Here is a 25,639-nt window from a genome sequence, read left to right as displayed (position 1 = left end):
AAAATGAGAAAAGTATCTGAACCGAGAAACTGAAATATTTGCTTCAAAAAACAACATTACTTTTAAAATAGACGAAGATTTCAAGAACATGTGAATAAAAATAGAATGAAAAGAAATGTAGTTTTAAGTTTTTGTTAAAGAACAAACTATAGCCTATTGTAACTGGCATATTAACATAAATCATTATATACATAATGATTCAAAACCCACTTATATTTCGACAACACAATATTACACGGTTATATTTTGAAAATTTGTTCCCTTGTGGTATGCTGCCATATTTGACTGACTTCATTACCTGATTTCTTTTGGTTCGACCTTTAATTCTCAAACAACAAAAAAACCATAGGCTTTTTCCTGTTTGTAATTATCTTTGAATCTTTAATAAAAGGTGGAATACTAGCTTGATGTCGGAAAATGCCAGAGCTTTGAAGAGCTTAAGTTTATTATTAATTAATTTTGATTTGCAAATGCAGTTGTTATTATTGATAGTGTTGCTGCAGAAAAAGATTTTTAAATGTAATAAGCCTCTTAGTTTTCAATAGATTTAAAGCTTCAATTGCCAAAATTCAACAAGAACCAATATCAATAAAGACGGATCGTCGCTTTATTTTCATTTTTCGTTTTCGTATTAGAGCGATGCTTGACAGGTTTGGGCTGTTATATTTTTGATAGGAAGTGAAAGACGTGCTACGTCATATTCGTCTTATACATGCTAAGAAGTAGAATGACAAAAAATAAAATATATGTATCATCTGTCCTAATCTTCTTATGCGCATAGTATGCTCTGCACAGACTTTGTACAAGTTGCTAAAGTTCAAATTCCTTAAGGCTCTTATGAAATCAATTTTTTGAAGGACCATGGTATTCTGACTGCAAATAAGCATATTAATTGTCCTCTTGATTTGAGACTGGAATCAATGGATTGACAAGAGATATGCCGTCTCCTTCACGAAATCATAGTTAATTCTTAAGTGAAAAAGCGTAAATAGCATTGAAGGACGATAAGACCCTAAATATCTTTGCACTCCAGTCATCTGTATGGAGATAGGTAACCAGATAAGGGATGAAAGTGTGTCTCGTAAATGCATTGGTAAATGAGCATTAATTCTAAGATGAAAAGATAGCATGTTCCTTTAGGGATAACGACGTGATCCTTTCTCAGTGTACAAATCGACAAAATAATCAATGGGATCCTTTTCGATACATCAACTGAAATAGGTACTCTGTCCTATTAATAAACTCCTGCACGATATGAGTTCAGACCAGTGTCGGCAAGGATAGTTTTTACCGTCAAGAAATCCTCTATGGAAGAAGGAAAGGACAAACAATATTCCAGAGATGTATACGAACTTGGATGACAAAGATACCAGACATACTTTGCATGTGCTGTTTTCAAAATAATACAAAGAATCTAAAAAAAAAAATTATTTTAAATAATCCTTATATATATTACGCATATATGTGTTATCTGTGGTCATTACTTGAGTACGTATGTCTGGTCTGGAGCACTCAAGTCAACAAAGCAGAATGTCCTAGTTGTGAAAATGAAACTATGCAGAAGCCTGATGCAGAAATTACTATCCGCGTAAATTAATAAGCTTATAAATCCGCTGTCAAGTCACCACAAATACCCTCTCTCTTTGAGCTGATATACCAACTTATCCTCAAGATTGGACACTCACTACTAAAGTATAAGAAGTGCTTGTTAGTCTCTACCAGCTCTATGTTTAAAATATTCAATCGTAGTCGTTTTAAAACTCTATCCCATCTTAGCTGCAGAAAAAAAAAAGTTAACTCTCGTCTAAGTTCGTACTCTGTGAACTTTCAGCAAGAACAAACCATTGAAATTATGGACTTCCAACAACTGGTCTTCTATAAGCTGAACTTGCTTCTGAATATTCCAGGTCGCCAACAACTTCTAATAAGCCACTTAATGATGATTTGATTACATCCAGTTGAAGTTTATCAGGAATAGTATCCTTCTTTTTTTCAAATTCTTTTGTCTTCTTTATTAAGTTCTTTTCAACAAGTTTCCTTAAACAATCAGTTTTGTTAATGAAATAGTATAAGTTTTCTATAGCTATATCCAGGTTTATATTCCGAAGCTGTGACTCCTGTTTTGACTTTTTTTCAAATTCAAGCAAAACATTTTCCAGCTCTTCTTCTTTTTCCATGTGATTCAATTTTTCTCTTAAAGTTGTTAAGTCGTTCATCAGCATCTTATGTCTCATATTTTTGACCTGAAAGAGATGTCAACTATAACAAAAATACTGCAGATCAGTAATTTCATAAATTATACTTTCTGTGTACACTTTTAGAACCTAGATCTTGGTCAAATTAACGTTTTTCTTTAATTAGTGAGAATTTATACAAAAAAAATATTGTGGAGATAATACCGTTTTAAAATGAAACTATAAAATTCATCTTTTGATTTTAAATTATCTAAAAGAATCAAATAAATAATTTATTTTATTTTAATTTTTGAATGTATATTTAAAAAGAAAACAGTCTATATGGATATATTAGGATATAATGGATATATATGGATATAATATGGATATATTAGATATATCCATTCCCTATATTCATTCCTATATTAGATGATTTTATAGCTAGCACCTTTAGCAATACTCATGTCGTTACCTTGGAATGATCTGAACTCACATCCCCACTCACGTGAGGAGCGTCCAATTACCACTGCACCACGGTAACTATTAATTAATTAAACATTATCGACTACATGACTATTGAAGAGGGGGCTACTGTTAATCTAGTATATTTCTGATAGTAAATTTCTCTTTACTAGTATTACATGGAGGTCACTTGATTCTTTACTATAGATTTGTTGTTAAAATATTACTAATGAACCAAACAGAATTATAAGAAATACATATGAATGGGACATTAGTGCACAATTTTCATTTGTGATACGTTGTGATGCTCATTGCCTCATGTCTTCTAATCAAGGATTTCGTTGTGCTTCATAACTTTTGATTTGAAAGCGTATTTTAATTTCTCATAGTAATAACAAGGTAAGCGTTTTCTATTTGTTTTTGTTGTTGTTGATGGACGCTCTGTAAATTTGGGTCAAAATGATTGACTGATCATGGTTGAAGCGGTATAAACAAAACTTGCAGTCTCTTTGCTTGAGCAGACAGGAAAATCCAATGGCTTGGAAAACAAGGAAAGTTGCTGCAACCACAAAATTCTGCATCGAAGCATCTTTTTCCCTCACTTTTAGCAGGGTACTGGATTATCAAATAGAGCTGTTTAATGGCTCATTTTAAAATGAAATTGCTAAAACTAGCGCTGCTATTAATTGGAAAAAATTAAACAAAATTTAAAAAGATTGCATTTCCTTATGCAAGATGATGGATAGCGTAATAGCTGTAGGTTATAACCATGGATGACTTAAAAAGTAAAACCTATTTTATGGTGCTAGTCATAATGACGTAAGTTGATAATGGCATCATACCATTAAGATGGCAAATGAGGAAGCTAAATAGACGAAAACAAAAAAAAAACAAGAAAGGTATCCGAACCGAACAACTGAAATATCTAGTTCAAAAAAGCAACATTACTTTTAAAAAAAACGAAGATTTGGAGAACATGTAAATAAAAATATATTGAAAAGAGATAGAAATTTTAAGTCTTTGTTAAAGTGCAAACTACATCCCATTGTAACTGGCATACTAAAATAAATCATTACATACAAAATGATGGAAAACCCACTTATCTTTCGACAAGACAATATTCGACAATACAAGACAATATTTGCTGAGCTTCTATTACGAGATGCTCTTATTTTAATTTGACCGATCGTATTCGTTTGGACAAGAGTCGTCAATGAAAGAGGGAGGGTGGGTGGGAGAAATCATGCGCCTGAAGCTTAATGATTTCATAACAACTAACATAATCCTAGGTAATCGCTTAAGAATATTTAGTTTTAATCTGGTGTAGTTGTTTTTTTCGATATCCAGATTGTTAGTTTTTAAGTTTTAAGAACAAAAAACGTTGTCAGATTTGACTAATTAGGTTTGTTAGTTTATTTTCATGGTTTCTGGCTGCAACACTGACAAAAAAATGGTGCTATCCTGAAAGTTAACAATTGCAAAACACTCAACCAAATCTTAGGAAACCACATTTTTTTGGTATGAATAGACCTAAGTTGAGTCAATAGGGGATTTTTCATTTTAGCTACTCTTTTAAAAAACTGAATTCAAAAATGTTTTTTTATTTATTATAGCTTTGCAAAATATTTTTTGCAATAAACTTCTTGTTCCCCTGTGTGTTCTTTCTTTTTTAGAATAAGTTGATGGTGTTCTAATTATGATAAATATCTCTGTGTCTTGAAAAATTTGAAATACAATTCCTTCATCGTTGATGCTTAATCTAGGAACATGAATTACAAACTTTTATGCATAAAGTTTTTCAGTCACATCTTGAAGAAGACAAACAACAAAATTTGTTTAATAGGTATATTACTTTTATTTGCAGAAAATACCAGCTAGGAAAATTTGATATGATTTTTACAACAAATTTCCCATACTTTAAGCTCAAAAACTACAAACTCAATTTTAGTTGCCATGAGATACTGTACCACGTACTAACCGGTAAAAACATAGTTAAACTTTAAACAAACCCAGCATGAATCCCAGCATACCTACTTAAAATTTTGGGAACATACAGGTTCCCTAAAATATTCAAAAATTAAAATAAAAACTCAAGATTATCTCTCAGTAAGCAGAAACATGTCAAGTTTGTTAATCCCTAAAAAATCTTGTCGACAACAATTATTCCCTTCAAGAATGCTTTAATAGGTATTTCAATGCAGTAAAGTTCAAAAAGATCTCTTCCAGTTACATGAGCGGCCAAAAAACTGTTTTCTTGTTGCCAGAAATTTATATATGAACAATATCGCTGCCGAATTATTAATTGTTCGAAAGCATATATTATCAACTATGCATCAAAGAAAACCCGGTCATCTTCCGGCATCAAAGAAAACTGCTAAAACTTTAGAGCATTTCTGAAAGTGCCCAAATATTCTGTTCTAGTGATAGGACGCATATCGATTTTCGACCCCACTTGTTCTTTTATGATACAGGCAATATCACCGCCCAATTACTTGTTGTAGGACGGCAGCAATTGTAGATTGCAGTAATAGTTTCAAATATTTGTATATTATCAGTTAACTGTCTGCCAGCATTCCCAAAAACTGTGAAAATTTCTGTTAAAAACTGTCAGAAAAACAAAAATCTATTAATAGAAATAGGTAGCACGTCAATAATCGACCACTGTTTCTTTTTCTTATATATATATATATATATATATATATATATATATATATATATATATATATATATATATATATATATATATATATATATATATATATATATATATATATATATATATATGAAGAAAATTATATTTTAAAATGCCGTGAATTGTTTCACCAATTTGTCGTTGATACGTATGCTAAAATTGAATCAGAACGTTTGCTATATATCCGCCTGAATCAGACCAAGCTCTGCTCTGAACAATACATTCATTTGCGAGATGCAGTTATAAATGACGGTAATACCACAAACGTTGAAAGATTAACAATTTTACCTTCGTCATATGCTGGCAGTCCCCGTCATATGCATGAATATGCTCAAGATGCTATTGCGTATGTTCGTCTCTATGGTCGTCCAGATTTATTTATTACATTTACATGTAATCAATCTTGGGACGAGATACTGCAGCTTTTACTTCAAGGACAATCGGCGGTTCATAGGCATGACATTACGGCCCGTGTCTTCCGGCAAAAGTTGAAATCACTGATAAACTACATAGTAAAACTTGAAGTGTTTGGGTCAGTGCGATGCTGGATGTACTCGGTGGAATGGCAAAAACGAGGTTTGCCACACGCACATATACTAATCTGGCTACATAAAAAAATTACTTCGAACGAAATTGATGATGTGATTTCCGCTGAAATTCCTGATAAAAATGTCGATAAGGGGTTACAAGATATTATTGTAAAAAATATGATACATGGACCTTGCGGTGCACTGAACGAAAATTCACCATGCATGGCCAAAGGAAGGGTAGTGCACAAAGCAATATCCTCGACTTTTAGTATCAAACACAATTACTGGCAACGATGGTTACCCACAATATAGAAGAAGATCTACTGAAGATGGCGGTAAAACAGCAATAATAAAGAAGCGTAACGGTACCACCATCGAAGTAGATAACCAGTGGGTTCTTCCATATTCCCCATTATTATCAAAAACATTTAATGCACACATAAACTTTGAATACTGTAGCTCCGTAAAGGCAATCAAATACATATGTAAATACGTCAACAAAGGCAGTGACATGGCAGTTTTTGGCTTGCAGCCCGAAATCAAAGATTTCGACGAAATCGTACAATATCAGGCTGGAAGATACATAAGCAGTAATGAAGCTATTTGGCGAATTCTTTCATTTCCGATACATGAACGTAGTCCAGCTGTTGTTCACTTAGCGGTACATTTACAGAATGGTCAACGTGTTTATTTCACGAAAACCAACGTGCAACAAAGAGCCCTGAATCCACCGGATACAACATTAACAGCTTTTTTTCGCTTTGCAAAAATGATTCTTTTGCAAAAAAAAACTGCTGTATACTGAAGTGCCTTCGTATTACACGTGGAATACTAAAAATAAAGTATTTGAACGTCGAAAACAGGGTAAATCAGTCGACGGCCAACCTACCATCTTCAAAGATACCACGATAGGAAGACTCTACACCGTTCACCCCAATCAACATGAATGCTTCTTTCTACGCCTGCTTTTGGTGAATGTACCCGGTCCGACATCCTTTGAGTATTTGAGAACTGTAAACGGTACTATACATGACACTTACCGTAGTGCATGCCAAGCTCTGAATTTATTGGAGAATGACCAACACTGGGATAACTGCATCAATGACGCGTGCGAAACGTCAACCCCAAGTCAAATTCGTGCATTGTTTGGCATCATTTTAACAACTTGCTCTCCATCAGCTCCTACAGAGTTATGGGAAAAATATAAGTCAAAAATGTCCGAAGATATACTCCATCGAAAACAGTTAGAGACGTCAGATATGACTTTTGATTTTACATCAGAAATTTATAACTACACTTTAGTTATTATTGAAGATTTGTGCGTACGTATGGCAAACAAACCTCTTCAGGATTTGGGAATGCCTTCACCTAACCGTATCGCTGCTGTTTCGACATGTGTAGAATTGGATCGTGAACAAAGTTACAGTACGAGTGATCTATTGTCGTATGTACAAAATAACATTTCCCAGTTAACGTCGGAACAAAAAGACATTTATGATACGATAATGCATTGTGTCGATAACAACGTTGGAGAAATTTTCTTTTTGGATGCGCCAGGAGGTACTGGTAAAACGTTTGTGATAAAACTGATTCTGGCATCAATTCGATCAAAAAATGATATAGTGTTGGCAATTGCGTCGTCCGGAATAGCCGCAACATTGCTGCCTGGTGGAAGAACTGCTCATTCCGCTTTGAAATTGCCTCTGAATTTGCATTCTACAGAAACTCCCACGTGCAATATTTACAAATCATCTGGGATGGGTAAAATATTGCAGCAATGCAAACTTATTATTTGGGATGAGTGCACAATGGCACACAAAAAATCGCTCGAGGCTCTGGATCAATGCTTGAAAGATTTGAGAGGGAAGTCGAAACCCTTTGGCAGCACATTAATATTGCTTGCAGGAGATTTCAGGCAAACATTACCTATAATACCTAGATTAACTCCTGCAGACGAAATGAATGCTTGCCTGAAAAATTCTAATTTATGGGCACACGTAAATATATTAAAATTAACTACAAATATGCGTGTCCGATTGCAAAACGATGACTCTGGTCAAACATTTTCAGATCAATTGCTGGCAATTGGAAACGGAAAGCTCCAAGTAGACTCAATTTCAGGATGTATACAACTACCTGCTGATTTCTGTAATTTAGTGACGTCCAAAAATGAATTGATTGAAAAAGTATTTCCGAATATTCTAAAAAATTATAAAAATAATAAATGGCTATGTGAAAGAGCGATTCTCGCACCCAAAAATATAGACGTCCACGAAATCAACAATATTGTTTTGACCAAGATTCGAGACCAGGCAGTCCTTTACAAGTCAGTCGACACAGTTTTGGAACCAAATGAAGCGGTTAATTATCCATCTGAATTTTTAAATTCCATAGATCTTTCAGGGTTTCCACCACACGTGCTACAACTAAAAATAGGCGTACAATAATACTTTTAAGAAATATCAACCTTTCCCATGGACAATTGTACGTTGCATGTTCAAGGGTCGGTAAACCTGACAATCTATTTATATGCAGCGACAATTGGACAGCGAAGAATGTTGTATATTCGCAAGTTTTACGCAGTTAATTTGTATTGTATCTATCTATCTATCTATCCATATAAAAACGAGTTGTGTGTATGCATGTTTGTTTGTTTGTAAAAAGAGCGTTTGCATATGACGTCATTATTAGTACATACGGCTTTGTATATGCACAGAATATGGGAAAGCCAAGAATGTTGTATATTCGCAATTTTTAAGTAGTTTAAAACACATATATAAATCTATATATATTCACAGGTGGGACACAGGGACACAACTACAATAGCGCGTAACTAATATGGCGCGTAACGACTTACGCGCGCGGGGGGGGGCTTGGGGGGCGCGAAGCGCCCCACCAACTAGGTGTTGGGGTGGCGCGAAGCGCCACCCCAACAGCTAGTATATATATATAAATACGTTGTTTGTCTGTGTGTCTGTCTACTGACGTCATGTTTGTGTGTCTACTGACGTCATTATAAGGATTGAGCTGTATGTCGTCATGAAGTTGTTTGACGTCTGACGTCATGTTTGTCGACTGACGAAATTACAGACCGGGACACCGGTACAGAAATGACAACCAGGTCACAAGGAATATAAATGACGACCGGGACACATCATTGGTAAAGCGTTATGTTCCAGGTCCGAGAGGTTCCAGGTTCGAACCTTGGCTTTAGCATTTTTACAGAAAAGAAAAAAAAATTAAAAAAGGTAAAAACTACAAAAAAACTAAAAAGAAAATACTAAACAACTAAATAAGCTAAAAAACTAAAAAAAGGTAAAAAACAAACAACAAAAAAGAAAAAAAAACTAAAAAAAAACTAAAAAAAGGTAAAAACTACAAAAAAAAATAAAAAGAAAAAAAAACAAAAACTATTGTAAACTATTATATAAAAACTATTATATAAAAAAAAACTAAAAAACTAAAAACTGAAAAGGAAAAAAACTGAAAAATAAAGGAGAAAAAGAAAACTAAAAACCGAGACACAGGGAATATAAATGACGACCGGGACACTCAAAGAGAAATTACAGACTGGGACACTGGGACATAAATAACGACCGGGAGATATAAATGACGACCGGGACACTCAAAGATAAATTACAGACCGAGACACAAAGGACGACCGGGACACCGGGACACAGGGAATATCAATGACGACTGGGACGCTCAAAGAGAAATTACAGACTGGGCCACTGGGACAAAAATGACGACCAGGATACTGGGAATATAAATGACGACCGGGACAAAGGGACACAACTACAAGGGGGATGCGGGGGGCACACGAGGATATATAAATGACGACGGGGACACAGGGAATGTTCGATTAGCAATCACCATCAACAAAGCTCAAGGGCAATCATTAGAATAATCAGGTATAGATCTTAATACGGATTGTTTTTCCCATGGACAATTTTATGTTGCATGTTCAAGAGTCGGTAAACCTGACAATCTATTTATATGCACAGACAATGGGTCATCGAAGAGTGTTGTATATTCGCAAGTTTTACTTAGTTAAAAACATCGCGAGGCGCCACCCCAACACCTAGTTGGTGGTGGCACCCCCCTTCTCAAGCTCCCCCCTCCCCACGCGCGTATGTCGTTAAGCACCATATTAGTTACGCGCCATAGTAGTTGTGTCCCTGTGTCCCTGTTGATGGTGATTGCTAATCGAACATTCCCTGTGTCCCCGTCGTCATTTATATATCCCTCTGTGCCCTCCGGCGTCCCCGTTGTAGTTGTGTCCCTATGTCCCGGTCTTCATTTGTGTCCCGGTGTCCCAGTCTGTAATTTCTCTTTGAGTGTCCCGATCGTCATTTATATTCCCTGTGTCCCAGTCTGTAATTTCTCTTTGAGTGTCTCGGTCGTCATTTATATTCCATATATCCATCTATATTCCCTGTGTCCCGGTGTCCCTGTCGTCATTTGTGTTCCGGTACGTAATTTTTCTTTGAGTGTCCCGGTCGTCATTTATATTCCCTGTGTTCCGGTCGTCATTTGTGTCCTACCTTATTATTCTAATGATTGCCCTTGAGCTTTGTTGATGGTGATCGCTAATCAAACATTCCCTGTGTCCCGGTCGTCATTTATATTCCCTGTGTCCCGGTTGTTATTTGGGTCCCGGTATCCCAGTCTGTAATTTCTCTATGAGTGTCCCGGTCTTCTTTTATATTCGCTGTGTCCCCGTGTCCCGGTCGTCATTTGTGTCCCGTTGTCTCGGTCTGTAATTTGGTCAGTCGACAAACATGACGTAAGTCGACAAACAACTTTAAGACGACATACAGCTCAATCTTCATAATGACGTCAGTCGACAAACATGACATCAGTCGACACACAAACATGACGTCAGTCAACAGACACACACAAACAACTTATCTATCTATCTATCTATCTCTCTATCTATATATATAAAAATAAGTTGTCTGTGTGTCGAGTGACGTCATTATATGACGTCTGAATTGTTTCATCATATACCAATTCAAAAACGAATGTATTCAAGCCGAAGTAGCTGAGTTGGTAAAGCGTTATGTTCCAGGTTCGAGGTCCTAGAGGTTCCAGGCTCGAACCTTGGCTTTAGCATTAATACAAAAGAAGAAAAATAACTAAAAAAGGTAAAAACTACAAAAAAAAACTAAAAAGAAAATACTAAAAAAACTAAAAAAGCTAAAAAACTATTCGAACCTTGGCTTTAGCATTAATACAAAAGAAGAAAAAAACTAAAAAAGGTAAAAACTACAAAAAAAAACTAAAAAGAAAATACTAAAAAAACTAAAAAAGCTAAAAAACTAAAAAAAAAACTAAAAAAAAGGTAAAAAACTAAAAAAGAAAAAAAACTAAAAAACTAAGAAAAAGGCAAAAACTACAAAAAAAGAAAAAAAACAAAAACTAATAAAAAAACTAAAAAAAACTAAAAACTGGAAAAGAAAAAAAAAGAAAAAAACTGAAAAATAAAGGAGAAAAAGAAAACTAAAAACCGGGACACAGGGAATATAAATGACGACTGGGACACTCAAAGAGAAATTTACAGACCGAGACACCGGGAAACAAATGACCGGGACACAGGGAATATAAATGACGACTGGGACGCTCAAAGAGAAATTATAGACTGGGACACTGGGACACAAATGACGACCGGGATACACTGGGACACAAATAACCACCGGGAGATATAAATGACGACCGGGACACTCAAAGATAAATTACAGACCGAGACACAGGGACACAACTACAAGGGGGATGCCGGGGGCACAGGGGGATATATAAATGACGACGGGGACACACGGAATGTTTGATTAGCAATAAACATCAACAAAGCTCAAGGGCAATCATTAGTATTATCAGGTATAGATCTGAATACGGATTGTTTTTCCCATGGACAATTTTATGTTGCATGTTCAAGAGTCGGTAAACCTTGGCTTTAGCATTAATACAAAAGAAGGAAAAACTAAAAAAGGTAAAAACTACAAAAAAACTAAAAAGAAAATACTAAAAAACTAAAAAAGCTAAAAAACTAAAAAAAAACTAAAAAAAGGTAAAAAACTTAAAACTAAAAAAGAAAAAAAACTAAAAAAACTAAGAAAAAGATAAAAACTACAAAAAAAAAACAAAAAATAAAAAAAAACTAATAAAAAAACTAAAAAAACTAAAAACTGAAAAAAAAATAAAAAAAGGAAAAAAACTGAAAAATAAAGGAGAAAAAGAAAACTAAAAACCGGGACACAGGGAATATAAATGACAACCGAGACTGGGACACTGGGACACAAATGACGACCGGGATACTGGGAATATAAATGACGACCGGGACACAGGGACACAACTAAAAGGAGGATGCCGGGGGCACAGGGGATATATAAATGACGACGGGAACACAGGGGAATGTTCGATTAGCAATCACCATCAACAAAGCTCAAGGGCAATCATTAGAATAATCAGGTATAGATCTGAATACGGATTGTTTTTCCCATGGACAATTTTATATTGCATGTTCAAGAGTCGGTAAACCTGACAATCTATTTATATGCACAGACAATGGGACATCGAAGAATGTTGTATATTCGCAAGTTTTACGTAGTTAAAAACATATATATATATATATGTTTATATATATATATATATATATATATATATATATATATATATATATATATATATATATATATATATATATATATATATATATATATATATATATATACTAGCTGTTGGGGTGGCGCTTCGTGCCACCCCAACACCTAGTTGGTGGGGGCGCTTCGCCTCCCCCCCAAGCCCCCCCGCGCGCGTAAGTCGTTACGCGCCATATTAGTTACGCGCCATTGTAGTTGTGTCCCTATGTCCCACCTGTGAATATATATATATATATATATATATATATATATATATATATATATATATATATATATATATATATATATATATATATATATATATATATATATATATATATATATATATATATATATGTTTTTAACTACGTAAAACTTGCGAATATACAACATTCTTTGCTGTCCCATCGTCTGTGCATATCAATAGATTGTCAGGTTTACCGACTCTTGAACATGCAACACATAATGGTCCATGGGAAAACAATCCGTATTCAGATCTATACCTCATGATTCTATTGATTGCCCTTGAGCTTTGTTGATGGTGATTGCTAATCGACCATTTCCTTTGTTGCCGTCGTCATTTATATATCCCCCTGTGCCCCCCGGCGTCCCCGTTGTAGTTGTGTCCCTGTGTCCGGGTCGTCATTTATATTCCCTGTGTCCCCGTCGTCATTTGTGTCCCGGTGTCCCAGTCTGTGATTTCTATTTGAGTGTTCCGGGCATCGTAGCATCGATGAGTTTAAGCAATTTTTGTCAACTGATTGTTTCGCCTATAAAGAATATTATCTCGAGGTAAGAACTGATCACCGACCACAACGATTGCCACTTTGTTGATAGTTCTGTATCAGGAGGCATCAATTCGATTGCTGTTTTTAAGCAGAAGCACTAAATTATTATTTTTATGGAAAAGATGATATATATAAATATATATATATATATTTTCTTTTTAGTTTTTTTGTAGTTTTTACCTTTTTTAGTTTTTTTCTTCTTTTGTATTAATGCTAAAGCCAAGGTTCAAACCTGGAGCCTCTCGGACCTAGAACCTGAAACATAACGCTTTACCAACTCAGCTACTTCGGCGTGAATACATTCGTTTTGAGCAGCTTCCTCGGGTGTTGCCATTGTAGGTTCTTCAGTCATTTTACAATTATAAATTTCTCTTTCAACGGTCTTCTTACAATTAAAAATTTGTCTTTGAACGATATTCTTAAATACCTGTGTCCTGGTCGTTATTTATATTGCCTGTGTCCCGGTCGTCATTTGTGTCCCGGTATCCCAGTCTGTAATTTCTCCTTGAGTGTCCCGGTCGTTATTTATATTCCCTCTGTCCCGGTCGTCATTTGTGTCCCGGTCTGTAATTTCTCTTCGAGTGTTTTTTCTTTTTAGTATTTTTTAGTTTTTTACATTTTTACATTTTTTCTTTTTTCAGTTTTCTTTTTCTTCTTTATTTTTCAGCTTCACTATGAAATACATATCGCCGAACCTTTGTTTTTTTAACTAAAATCTGGTAGGCATTGATGAGCTTATCCAAGTCAAGATCCCAAACCCAATCATCATCGCTATCATTTTCAGTTTTGATATGTTTTGACTCTCGCTGTCCAGGTGGATCTTCATCTAACTGCGCGGTTTTGCGTTCTTTAGCCTCAAGCCTGTTTCCTTGCTGTTCTTTTGATTCCTCGGCACGCTTTCTTTTCTGACTTTCTCTATCAGCAGCAGGTTTTTTGGCATAGACTCTTTGAGCATCTTCATCGGATATATATATATATATATATATATATATATATATATATATATATATATATATATATATATATATATATATATATATATATATATATATATATATATATATATATATATAATATATATATATATATATATATATATATATATATATATATATATATATGTTTTTAACTACGTAAAACTTGCGAATATACAACATTCTTTGCTGTCCCATCGTCTGTGCATATAAATAGATTGTCAGGTTTACCGACTCTTGAACATGCAACGCATAATGGTCCATGGGAAAACAATCCGTATTCAGATCTATACCTCATGATTCTATTGATTGCCCTTGAGCTTTGTTGATGGTGATCGACCATTTCCTTTGTTGCCGTCGTCATTTATATATCCCCCTGTGCCCCCCGGCGTCCCCGTTGTAGTTGTGTCCCTGTGTCCGGGTCGTCATTTATATTCCCTGTGTCCCCGTCGTCATTTGTGTCCCGGTTTCCCAGTCTGTGATTTCTATTTGAGTGTCCCGGGCATCGTAGCATCGATGAGTTTAAGCAATTCTTGTCAACTGATTGTTTCGCCTATAAAGAATATTATCTCGAGGTAAGAACTGATCACCGACCACAACGATTGCCACTTTGTTGATAGTTGCGTATCAGGAGGCATCAATTCGATTGCTGTTTTTAAGCAGAAGCACTAAATTATTATTTTTATGGAAAAGATGATATATATAAATATATATATATATATATTTTCTTTTTAGTTTTTTTGTAGTTTTTACCTTTTTTAGTTTTTTTCTTCTTTTGTATTAATGCTAAAGCCAAGGTTCAAACCTGGAGCCTCTCAGACCTAGAACCTGAAACATAACGCTTTACCAACTCAGCTACTTCGGCGTGAATACATTCGTTTTGAGCAGCTTCCTCGGGTGTTGCCATTGTAGGTTCTTCAGTCATTTTACAATTAAAAATTTCTCTTTCAACGGTCTTCTTACAATTAAAAATTTGTCTTTGAACGATATTCTTAAATACCTGTGTCCTGGTCGTCATTTATATTGCCTGTGTCCCGGTCGTCATTTGTGTCCCGCTATCCCAGTCTGGAATTTCTCTTTGAGTGTTCCGGTCCTTATTTATATCCCCTCTGTCTCGGTTGTCATTTGTGTCCCGGTCTGTAATTTCTCTTTGAGTGTTTTTTCTTTTTAGTATTTTTTAGTGTTTTACATTTTTTCTTTTTTCGGTTTTCTTTTTCTTCTTTATTTTTCAGCTTCACTATGAAATACATATCGCCGAACCTTTGTTTTTTTTAACTAAAATCTGGTAGGCATTGATGACCTTATACAAGTCAAGATCCCAAACCCAATCATCATCGCTATCATTTTCAGTTTTGATATGTTTTGACTCTCTCTGTCCAGGTGGATCTTCATCTAACTGCGCGGTTTTGCGTTCTTTAGCCTCAAGCCTGTTTCCTTGCTGTTCTTTTGATTCCTCGGCACGCTTTCTTTTCTGACTTTCTCTATCAGCAGCAAGTTCTTTGGCATAGACTCTTTGAGCATCTTCATCGGCTTTTGCCATTGTAAGTTCATCAGTCATTTTAAACTTAAACATTAATAGATTTCTACGTGAACATATATGTCTTAAATATCTTTAATGACGTCACCGTCATAGAAAAAATGACGACAACTAACTTCTTGACGCCAGTCGACACAGAAACATGACGTCACCTGATCCACAGACAGACAACTTATTTATATATATATAGATAGATATAATTCTAAAATTGTCAGGTAATTTTCTATTTTGAAATAAAAACTAAAAATTATTGCTCAGACAACATAAATATTTTTGATATTTACATAATAGCTTTAGTGGTTCTGGACTGAAAACTAAATATGCTAATCAAATTGGGAATTGAAATCTTTTAGGTTGAAAAGGCAGATCCATTGGAATCATGAGAATGCGTGGAATAAGAAAAGCCTCACCCTCAAAAGGCCCTGTCAAGATTGTTGCCTCTATTACGTAATAACAGACATAACACGTCATTTGTGTCCCGGTGTCCCGGTCTGTAGTTTCGTTAGTCGACAAACATGACGTCAGACGAGAAACAACTTCATGACGACATACAGCTCAATCCTTATAATGACGTCAGTCGACAAACATGACGTCAGTCGACACACAGACAAACAACTTATTTATATATATATATATATATATATATATATATATATATATATATATATATATATATATATATATATATATATATATATATATATATATATATATATATATACTAGCCCCCTCAACTATATACCCCCTCCAACTAGGTGTTGGGGTGGCGCTTCGCGCCACCCCAACAGCTATTATATATATATATATATATATATATATATATATATATATATATATATATATATATATATATATATATATATATATATATATATATATATATATATATATATATATATATATATATATATATATATATATATATACATATATATATATATATATATATATATATATATATATATATATATATATATATATATATATATATATATATATATATATATATTTATATATATATATATATATACATATATATATATATACATATATATATATATATATATATATATATATATATATATATATATATATATATATATATATATATATATATATATATATATATATATATACATATATATATATATATATATATATATATATATATATATATATATATATATATATATATATATATATATATATATATATATATATATAAGTTGTCTATGGATCTGTGGATCGTGGATCAGGTGACGTCATGTTTCGGCTGACGTCATGAAATTAGTTGCCATCATTTTTGCTTTGAAGGTGACGTCATTCAAGTTATATAAGACATATGTTTGCGTAGAATTCTATTAATGTTTAAGTTTACAATGACTGATGAAGATGCTCAAAGAGTCTATGCCAAAAAACTTGCTGCTGATAGAGAAAGTCAGAAAAGAAAGCGTGCCGAGGAATCAAAAGAACAGCAAGGAAACAGGCTTGAGGCTAAAGAACGCAAAACCGCGCAGCTAGATGAAGATCCACCTGGACAGCGAGAGTCAAAACATATTAAAACTGAAAATGATAGCGATGATGATTGGGTTTGGGATTTTGACTTGGATAAGGTCATCAATGACTACCAGATTTTAGTTAAAAAAAACAAAGGTTCGGCGATATGTATTTCATAGTGAAGCTGAAAAATAAAGAAGAAAAAGAAAACTGAAAAAAGAAAAAAGAGAAATTACAGACTGGGATACCGGGACACAAATGACGACCGGGACACAGGGAATATAAATGACGACCAGGACACAGGTATTTAAGAATATCGTTCAAAGACAAATTTTTAATTGTAAGAAGACCGTTGAAAGAAAAATTTCTAATTGTAAAATGACTGAAAAACCTACAATGGCAACGGTACCACCATCGAAGTAGATAACCAGTGGGTTTACGGCCAACCTACCATCTTCAAAGATACCACGATAGGAAGACTCTACACCGTTCACCCCAATCAACATGAATGCTTCTTTCTACGCCTGCTTTTGGTGAATGTACCCGGTCCGACATCCTTTGAGTATTTGAGAATTGTAAACGGTACTATACATGACACTTACCGTGGTGCATGCCAAGCTCTGAATTTATTGGAGAATGCAGTTAACACTGGGATAACTGCATCAATGACGCGTGTGAAAGGTCAACCCCAAGTCAAATTCGTACACTTGCTCTCCATCAGCTCCTACAGAGTTATGGGAAAAATATAAGTCAAAAATGTCCGAAGATATACTCCATCGAAAACAGTTAGAGACGTCAGAAATGACTTTTGATTTTACATCAGAAATTTATAACGACACTTTAGTTATTATAGAAGATTTGTGCGTACGTATGGCAAACAAACCTCTTCAGGATTTGGGAATGCCTTCACTTAACCGTATCGCTGCTGTTTCGACATGTGTAGAATTGGATCGTGAACAAAGTTACAGTACGAGTGATCTATTGTCGTATGTACAAAATAACATTTACAAGTTAACGTCGGAACAAAAAGACATTTATGATACGATAGACTCAATTTCAGGACGTATACAACTACCTGCTGATTTCTGTAGTTTAGTGACGTCCAAAAATGAATTGATTGAAAAAGCATTTCCGAATATTCTAAAAAATTATAAAAATAATAAATGGCTTTTAGTTATTATAGAAGATTTGTGCGTACGTATGGCAAACAAACCTCTTCAGGATTTGGGAATGCCTTCACCTAACCGTATCGCTGCTGTTTCGACATGTGTAGAATTGGATCGTGAACAAAGTTACAGTACGAGTGATCTATTGTCGTATTTACAAAATAACATTTACAAGTTAACGTCGGAACAAAAAGACATTTATGATACGATAGACTCAATTTCAGGACGTATACAACTACCTGCTGATTTCTGAAGTTTAGTGACGTCCAAAAATGAATTGATTGAAAAAGTATTTCCGAATATTCTAAAAAATTATAAAAATAATAAATGGCTAAGTGAAAGAGCGATTCTCGCACCCAAAAATATAGACGTCCACGAAATCAACAATATTGTTTTGACCAAGATTCGAGACCAGGCAGTCCTTTGCAAGTCAGTCGACACAGTTTTGGAACCAAATGAAGCGGTTAATTATCCATCTGAATTTTTAAATTCCATATATCTTTCAGGGTTTCCACCACACGTGCTACAACTAAAAATAGGCGACCCACCAAGCTTTGCAATGGCACGCGACTTGCCGTAAAAAAAACAATGGAAAGCCTAATAAAGGCGACAATCTTGACAGGGCATTTTGAGGGTAAGGCTGTTCTTATTCCTCGCATTCCCATGATTCCAACGGATCTGCCTTTTCAATTTAAAAGATTGCAATTCCCAATTCGATTAGCATTTGCAATCACCATTAACAAAGCTCAAGGTCAATCATTAGAAGAATGTGGTATAGATCTTAATACTGATTGTTTTTTCCATGGACAATTGTACGTTGCATGTTCGAGGGTCGGTAAACCTGACAATCTATTTATATGCAGCGACAATTGGACAGCGAAGAATGTTGTATATTCGCAAGTTTTACGCAGTTAATTTGTATTGTATCCATCTATCTATCTATCTATATAAAAACGAGTTGTGTGTATGCATGTTTGTTTGTTTGTAAAAAGAGCGTTTGCATATGACGTCATTATTAGTGCATACGGCTTTGTATATGCACAGACAATGGGAAACCCAAGAATGTTGTATATTCGCAATTTTTACGTAGTTTAACTCCTGCAGACGAAATGAATGCTTGCCTGAAAAATTCTAATTTATGGGCACAGGTAAAAATATTAAAATTAACTACAAATATGCGTGTCCGATTGCAAAACGATGATTCTGGTCAAACATTTTCAGATCAATTGCTGGCAATTGGAAACGGAAAGCTTCCAGTAGTGGGAAAGCCAAAAATGTTGTATATTCGCAATTTTTACGTAGTTTGAAACACATATATAAATCTATCTATATTCACAGGTGGGACACAGGGACACAACTACAATGGCGCGTAACGACTTACGCGATCGGGGGGGCTTGGGGGGGCGCGAAGCGCCCCACCAACTAGGTGTTGGGGTGGCGCGAAGCGCTACCCCAACAGCTAGTATATATATATAAATAAGTTGTCTGTGGATGTGTGGGTCTGTCTGTCGGGTGACGTCATGTTTGTGTGTTGACTGACGTCATGAAGTTAGTTGTCGTCATTTTTGTTATGACGGTGACGTCATTAAAGATATTTAAGACATGCGTTCACGTAGAAATCTATTAATGTTTAAGTGTAAAATGACTGATGAACTTACAATGGCAACAGCCGAGGAAGATGCTCAAAGAGTCTATGCTAAAAAACTTGCTGCTGATAGAGAAAGTAAGAAAAGAAAGTGTGCCGAGAAATCAAAAGAACAGCAAGGAAACAGGCTTGAGGCTGATAGAGAAAGTAAGAAAAGAAAACGTGCCGAGGAATCAAAATGACTCGGCAGGATGAAGAAAATTATATTTTAAAATGCCGTCAATTGTTTCACCAATTCGTCGTTGATATGTATGCTAAAATTGAATCAGAACGTTTGCTATATATCCGCCTGAATCAGACCAAGCTCTGCTCTGAACAATACATTCATTTGCGAGATGCAGTTATAAATGACGGTAATACCACAAACGTTGGAAGATTAACAATTTAACCTTCGTCATATGCTGGCAGTCCCCGTCATATGCATGAATATGCTCAAGATGCGATTGCGTATGTTCGTCTCTATGGTCGTCCAGATTTATTTATTACATTTACACCAAATCAATCTTGGGACGAGATACTGCAGCTTTTACCACAAGGACAATCGGCGGCTCATAGACATGACATTACGGCCCGTGTCTTCCGGCAAAAGTTGAAATCACTGATAAACTACATAGTAAATTTTGAAGTGTTTGGGTCAGTGCGATGCTGGATGTACTCAGTGGAATGGCAAAAACGAGGTTTGCCACACGCACATATACTAATCTGGCTACATAAAAAAATTACTTCGAACGAAATTGATGATGTGATTTCCGCTGAAATACCTGATGAAAATGTCGATAAGGGGTTACATGATATTATTGTAAAAAATATGATACATGGACCTTGCGGTGCACTGAACGAAAATTCACCATGCATGGCCAAAGGAAGGTGCACAAAGCAATATCCTCGACTTTTTTTTAATTATTAATCACCCTTATGCAAAATTTTGGTTTAAGTTTTGCTACTTCTAAGAAAATGTAAAACAAAGGCGCATTCTATGTGATAGATAGCGTATCTATAAGAGTATCATTGTAAGTTTAGCACGCTTATCTTTGCCTTGTATGCAAATGAGGCAAGACAGCAAGATCCATTATTAAGTTCTTCAAATTATTTGTCTTTACAGTTCTCTAGAAAAATTCTTTCTTGTCGCTGTCAAAGTTGAATATCTCATTAGATATTTTAATGCGTCTGGGATAATTTCCAAAAACCATTTTTTAGGCTGTTCTCAAAGGGAGAATATGCAGAGCAGTTTATGTTCAATTACACTTTGATCTTCCTGATATAAGTTACCCTTCTGATACTTCCTTGGAGAAAAGTTTATGAAATATTTTCCGGAAATTACCTAAGAAGGTGAGAATCTCATACCATTTAGTTATGAGAGTAACAAAATAGTCCTTAATGTCTCAACTCCAAATATCTCAACAAAATGTTGGGTTTTCCAGGAAAATATTCATTGTTTGCCGTTTCTTTTACACTTCTATGCGCATTCTTTCTCGAATGGGTTCGTCCCTAAATTGGCTGGGAAGATGATCTGAAAAAGATTCAAGGGATTTGGGAAATGATGTTCATTATTTCCAATATTATATCATTATAGAATGAAGGCTTTGTTTCTGCACCATTTTTCATTGCCATTATACATTTCTACCATTTTCTACTGTTGTACTTTCTGTACTTTATTTAAGCAAAAGGTCTATTTTGCAAGGTCTTACTTTTTATTTAACACAAAGATTCTGAAGGTCAGTGCTATCTAGAAAGAGAAGGAGAAGAGGTAGGGTAGTTACTTTAAAATATCCTTTGTTATCATGTGTGATATATAATATGATGTGATACATGTGTGATATATAATATGATAATAATATCATATGTGTGACATAATATGTAAAATATCCGTTGTTTCTATATTGTGAGAGAACGTCCTATCATAATGTCTCATAGATTCCACAATGTATAGAAAAACTGTTGTATTACGCGATGCCTCATAGATTTATTATTTGAATAGATGCCATATTACACATCAAAAGCAGTAAGCTATCCGAGAAGGTGAACAGCCACCAAACGTCTAATAAAACGGTGACAGTCAGTATTGCTAATACATAAATAGACATAAATAACCGGTTTTGCCTTATTCAGTTACCACTATTCACTGATCATTGCGCTCTTTTAAGTTGCCCTCTACACCTAACAAAATCTAGCTGAAATTATGAAAACTTTAGGCAATCTGGAAAAACTGTCACTGCCTTGCCTAGAGATCCTATCCTACATCCTCTCACTTCTCAGGTCTGTACCAAAAATATTGCTAAGGTGTTTTCGAAGGGTAAATCTGCTGGGCAATATATGTTTAGTCAGAATTTGGTCTTCCTGATATATGTTGATCTCCTGATCCTCCCTTTGAGAACAGCTTTGGAGAAAATTTTTGGAAATTATCACAGAAGTGCAGGAATGTCAAATATGACCTGTTTGGCATGACAATGACAGTGTGTATAAAGATGTAGAAATTAAAAATGGCTATTACCAGAGAGATTCTCCTTATATCATCAATCTTTTCGATAATTTTACCCTTTTGTCCTTCTATTTTTGATGCAAATTTTTGAGAAGTATTTTGTAACGTCCGATAACGTCTGACGAGCTCTTCAATTCCCGTCAACTCCTCAATTACATCATCGGCTACCTCGAGACATTTCTAAAAAAAATGTAAAACTTTATTTTAAAGGATACTGTTTTGCTTCTTCATCTTGCATTTTTTAGATGGGGGAGGTAGACGATTTTAATCTGAGAATGCGAATATTGTGATTGTTTTACGCATTTATCAGGTAAAAGGTGATGTGTAAATACCTTTTAATGATGACAATTCCAATGAGTTTTGAACGCTTCATCGGATTATTAATACGAGAACATAGTAAAACCTGTAGACAATTTTTGTTACCATCTCAGGAAATCAGTAGAAGGCTGCAACATTGCTGCAATCATACAGCATAATTATACAAATTGCTGCAAATTATAACAGAATTATATTTTTTGTTAATATTGAATTCATAACAATTACAATACAAGAAGAAACAAATTCAGTGATGTATCGAGTCAGTGATGTATGAAGAAACAAATTCAGTGATGTATCGAGTCAGTGATGTATGAAGAAACAAATTCAATCGAGTCAGTGATGTATGAAGAAACAAATTCAGTGATGTATCGAGTCAGTGATGTATGAAGAAACAAATTCAATGATGTATCGAGTCAGTGATGTATGAAGAAACAAATTCAGTGATGTATCGAGTCAGTGATGTATGAAGAAACAAATTCAGTGATGTATCGAGTCAGTGATGTATGAAGAAAAAAATTCAGTGATGTATCGAGTCAGTGATGCATGAAGAAACAAATTCAGTGATGTATCGAGTCAGTGATGTATGAAGAAACAAATTCAGTGATGTATCGAGTGATGTATACCATCCTTGAAAAGAAAACTAATTTCTTAGAATACTCTGCAGTTATACCTATAAATCAAATGATTATATAAAATATATACAGAACGGGTAATACTTTAGTAGAAGATTAACATTTCCTTGTACTCTTCTATTGACTATTCATAGCAACTCTTGTTTTACTTTCCTTCTCAGCCTCTATTATATATTATGTTTTGGATTCTTGCTTTCTCTGTATTTAGCCTCTATTGTACCTTAGATCTAACGATTTTACTTTTGTGCTTCCTTAGTTTATTTAGCATTTCATATCCCTACAGAAACTTTGTGTTTGTTTCCTCGCATTCGTTAATTCAATATTCTGAAATAGTCTATTCACTTTCCTTTTGCTTTTTAGCCTCTTAGTCTCTATTTCCTTTCCTTATCTTTTAGCTTCTTTTTCTCTGTTTGCTTTTCCTTTCTATCTTTTAGCCCCTTGTGCTCTATTTCCTTTTCCTTTCTATCTTTTAGCCTCCTTCTTTGTATTTCCTTTCCCTTTCTATCTTTTAGACACTTATTTTCTATTTCTTCCTCCTTTCCATCTTTCGGCCTCATTTTCTCTATTTCTTTTCCTTTCTAATTGTAGTCCCTTGTTCTCTATTTCCTTTTCCTTTCTATCTCTTAGACTCTTATTTTTCTATTTCATTTTCCTTTCTATCTTTTAGCCTCTTGTTCGCTATCTATTTAACCTATAGATTGTTTGTATCTAATGGTTTCATGTTGCCGTTTCCTTTGTATTTTAGTATACCCTACTCCTCAGAACCTATTATGTTTTTATATATTAACCTCTTACATCATATCCATTTACCCTCTATCAATCTAATTTTACCTCACCTTTTTTCACGTTGTTAGTAAACATAGAAAATGTAAATCTCATAATCTAAGAAGGGAGTAATTGCTCCCTCCCACCACTGCCCAAAATTAATGTTCTCGTTCCCTCTTCTATTTCCTCGGTTTAATTTTGTTCATATCCATACCGATCCCATTATATTCCCTTCTTGCTTTCATGTTTTAGCCTCTTGTTTTTTTATTTATTTACCTTCTAACTTATGTTATATCAAATGCGTTAAGTTTTCTTCTTTCCTTGGTTTGTTTAATGTTTACTAATCCATAAAAAGTTTGTGTTTGCTTCCTCGTGTTTTTGAATTGAATATTCTGAAACAGCTATTTCGTTTCACTCTAAATGTGTCGTATTACTCAGACTCTATCACATTTCATATTTTAACGTCTTATTTTCTAATATTTTCACTATGTTTTACCCTATGTCCAACGCTTTCGCTTTTAAAGCCGCTAATTCATGACAATGAAGGTGGAGGGTGGGAGAATGACTTAATTTCAATTTTTTAGGTGAATATAAGAATATATATTTTACTAGCTGTTGGGGTGGCGCTTCGCGCCACCCCGACACCTAGTTGGTGGGGGCCCTTCGCGCCCCCCCCCCCCCAAGCCCCCACGCGCACGTAAGTCGTTACGCGCCATATTAGTTATGCGCCATTGTAGTTGTGTCCCTGTATCCCACCTGTGAATATAGATATATATATATATATATATATATATATATATATATATATATATATATATATATATATATATATATATATATATATATATATATATATATATATATATATATGTTTCTAACTACGCAAAACTTGCGAATATACAACATTCTTCGCTGTCCCATTGTCTGTGCATATAAATGGATTGTCAGGCTTACCGACTCTTGAACATGAAACAGATAATTGTCCATGGGAAAACAATCCGTATTCAGATCTATACCTCATGATTCTAATGATTGCCCTTGAGCTTTGTTGATGGTTGATTGAGCTTTGTTGATGGTGATTGCTAATCGACCATTCCCTGGTCGCTTCGCGCCACCCCAACACCTAGTTGGTGGGGCGCTTCGCGCCCCCCAAGCCCCGACGCGCGCGTAAGTCGTTACGCGCCATATTAGTTACGCGCCATGGTAGCCCTGTGTCGCCGTCGTCATTTATATATCCCCCTGTGCCCCCCGGCGTCCCCGTTGTAGTTGTGTCCCTGTGCCCCGGTCGTCATTTATATTCCCTGTATCTCGGTCGTCATTTGTGTCCCGGTGTCCCAGTCTG

General features: G+C 34.8%; 1 protein-coding gene across 1 annotated transcript in view; it reads right to left on the bottom strand.

Moving 5' to 3' along the window:
• Nucleotides 1-532: 532 nt before the first annotated feature.
• The window catches only part of LOC136038879 (uncharacterized), a 66,017-nt gene continuing 40,910 nt past the window's right edge, over nt 533-25,639 (bottom strand). Inside the window, exons 2-3 of the mRNA XM_065722345.1 lie at nt 22,595-22,762; nt 533-2,243 (exon numbers count right to left, since the gene is read on the bottom strand). Coding sequence (XP_065578417.1) covers nt 1,851-2,243; nt 22,595-22,762 — 561 coding nt within the window. The 3' untranslated portion in view covers nt 533-1,850. The remainder of the gene's footprint in view (nt 2,244-22,594; nt 22,763-25,639) is intronic.

The sequence above is a fragment of the Artemia franciscana genome, chromosome 18 (genome assembly GCF_032884065.1).
Source record: "Artemia franciscana chromosome 18, ASM3288406v1, whole genome shotgun sequence".
NCBI lineage: Eukaryota > Metazoa > Arthropoda > Branchiopoda > Anostraca > Artemiidae > Artemia > Artemia franciscana.
Note: the sequence above shows the minus strand (reverse complement) of the source record. Positions and strands in the feature narration are given on the sequence as shown.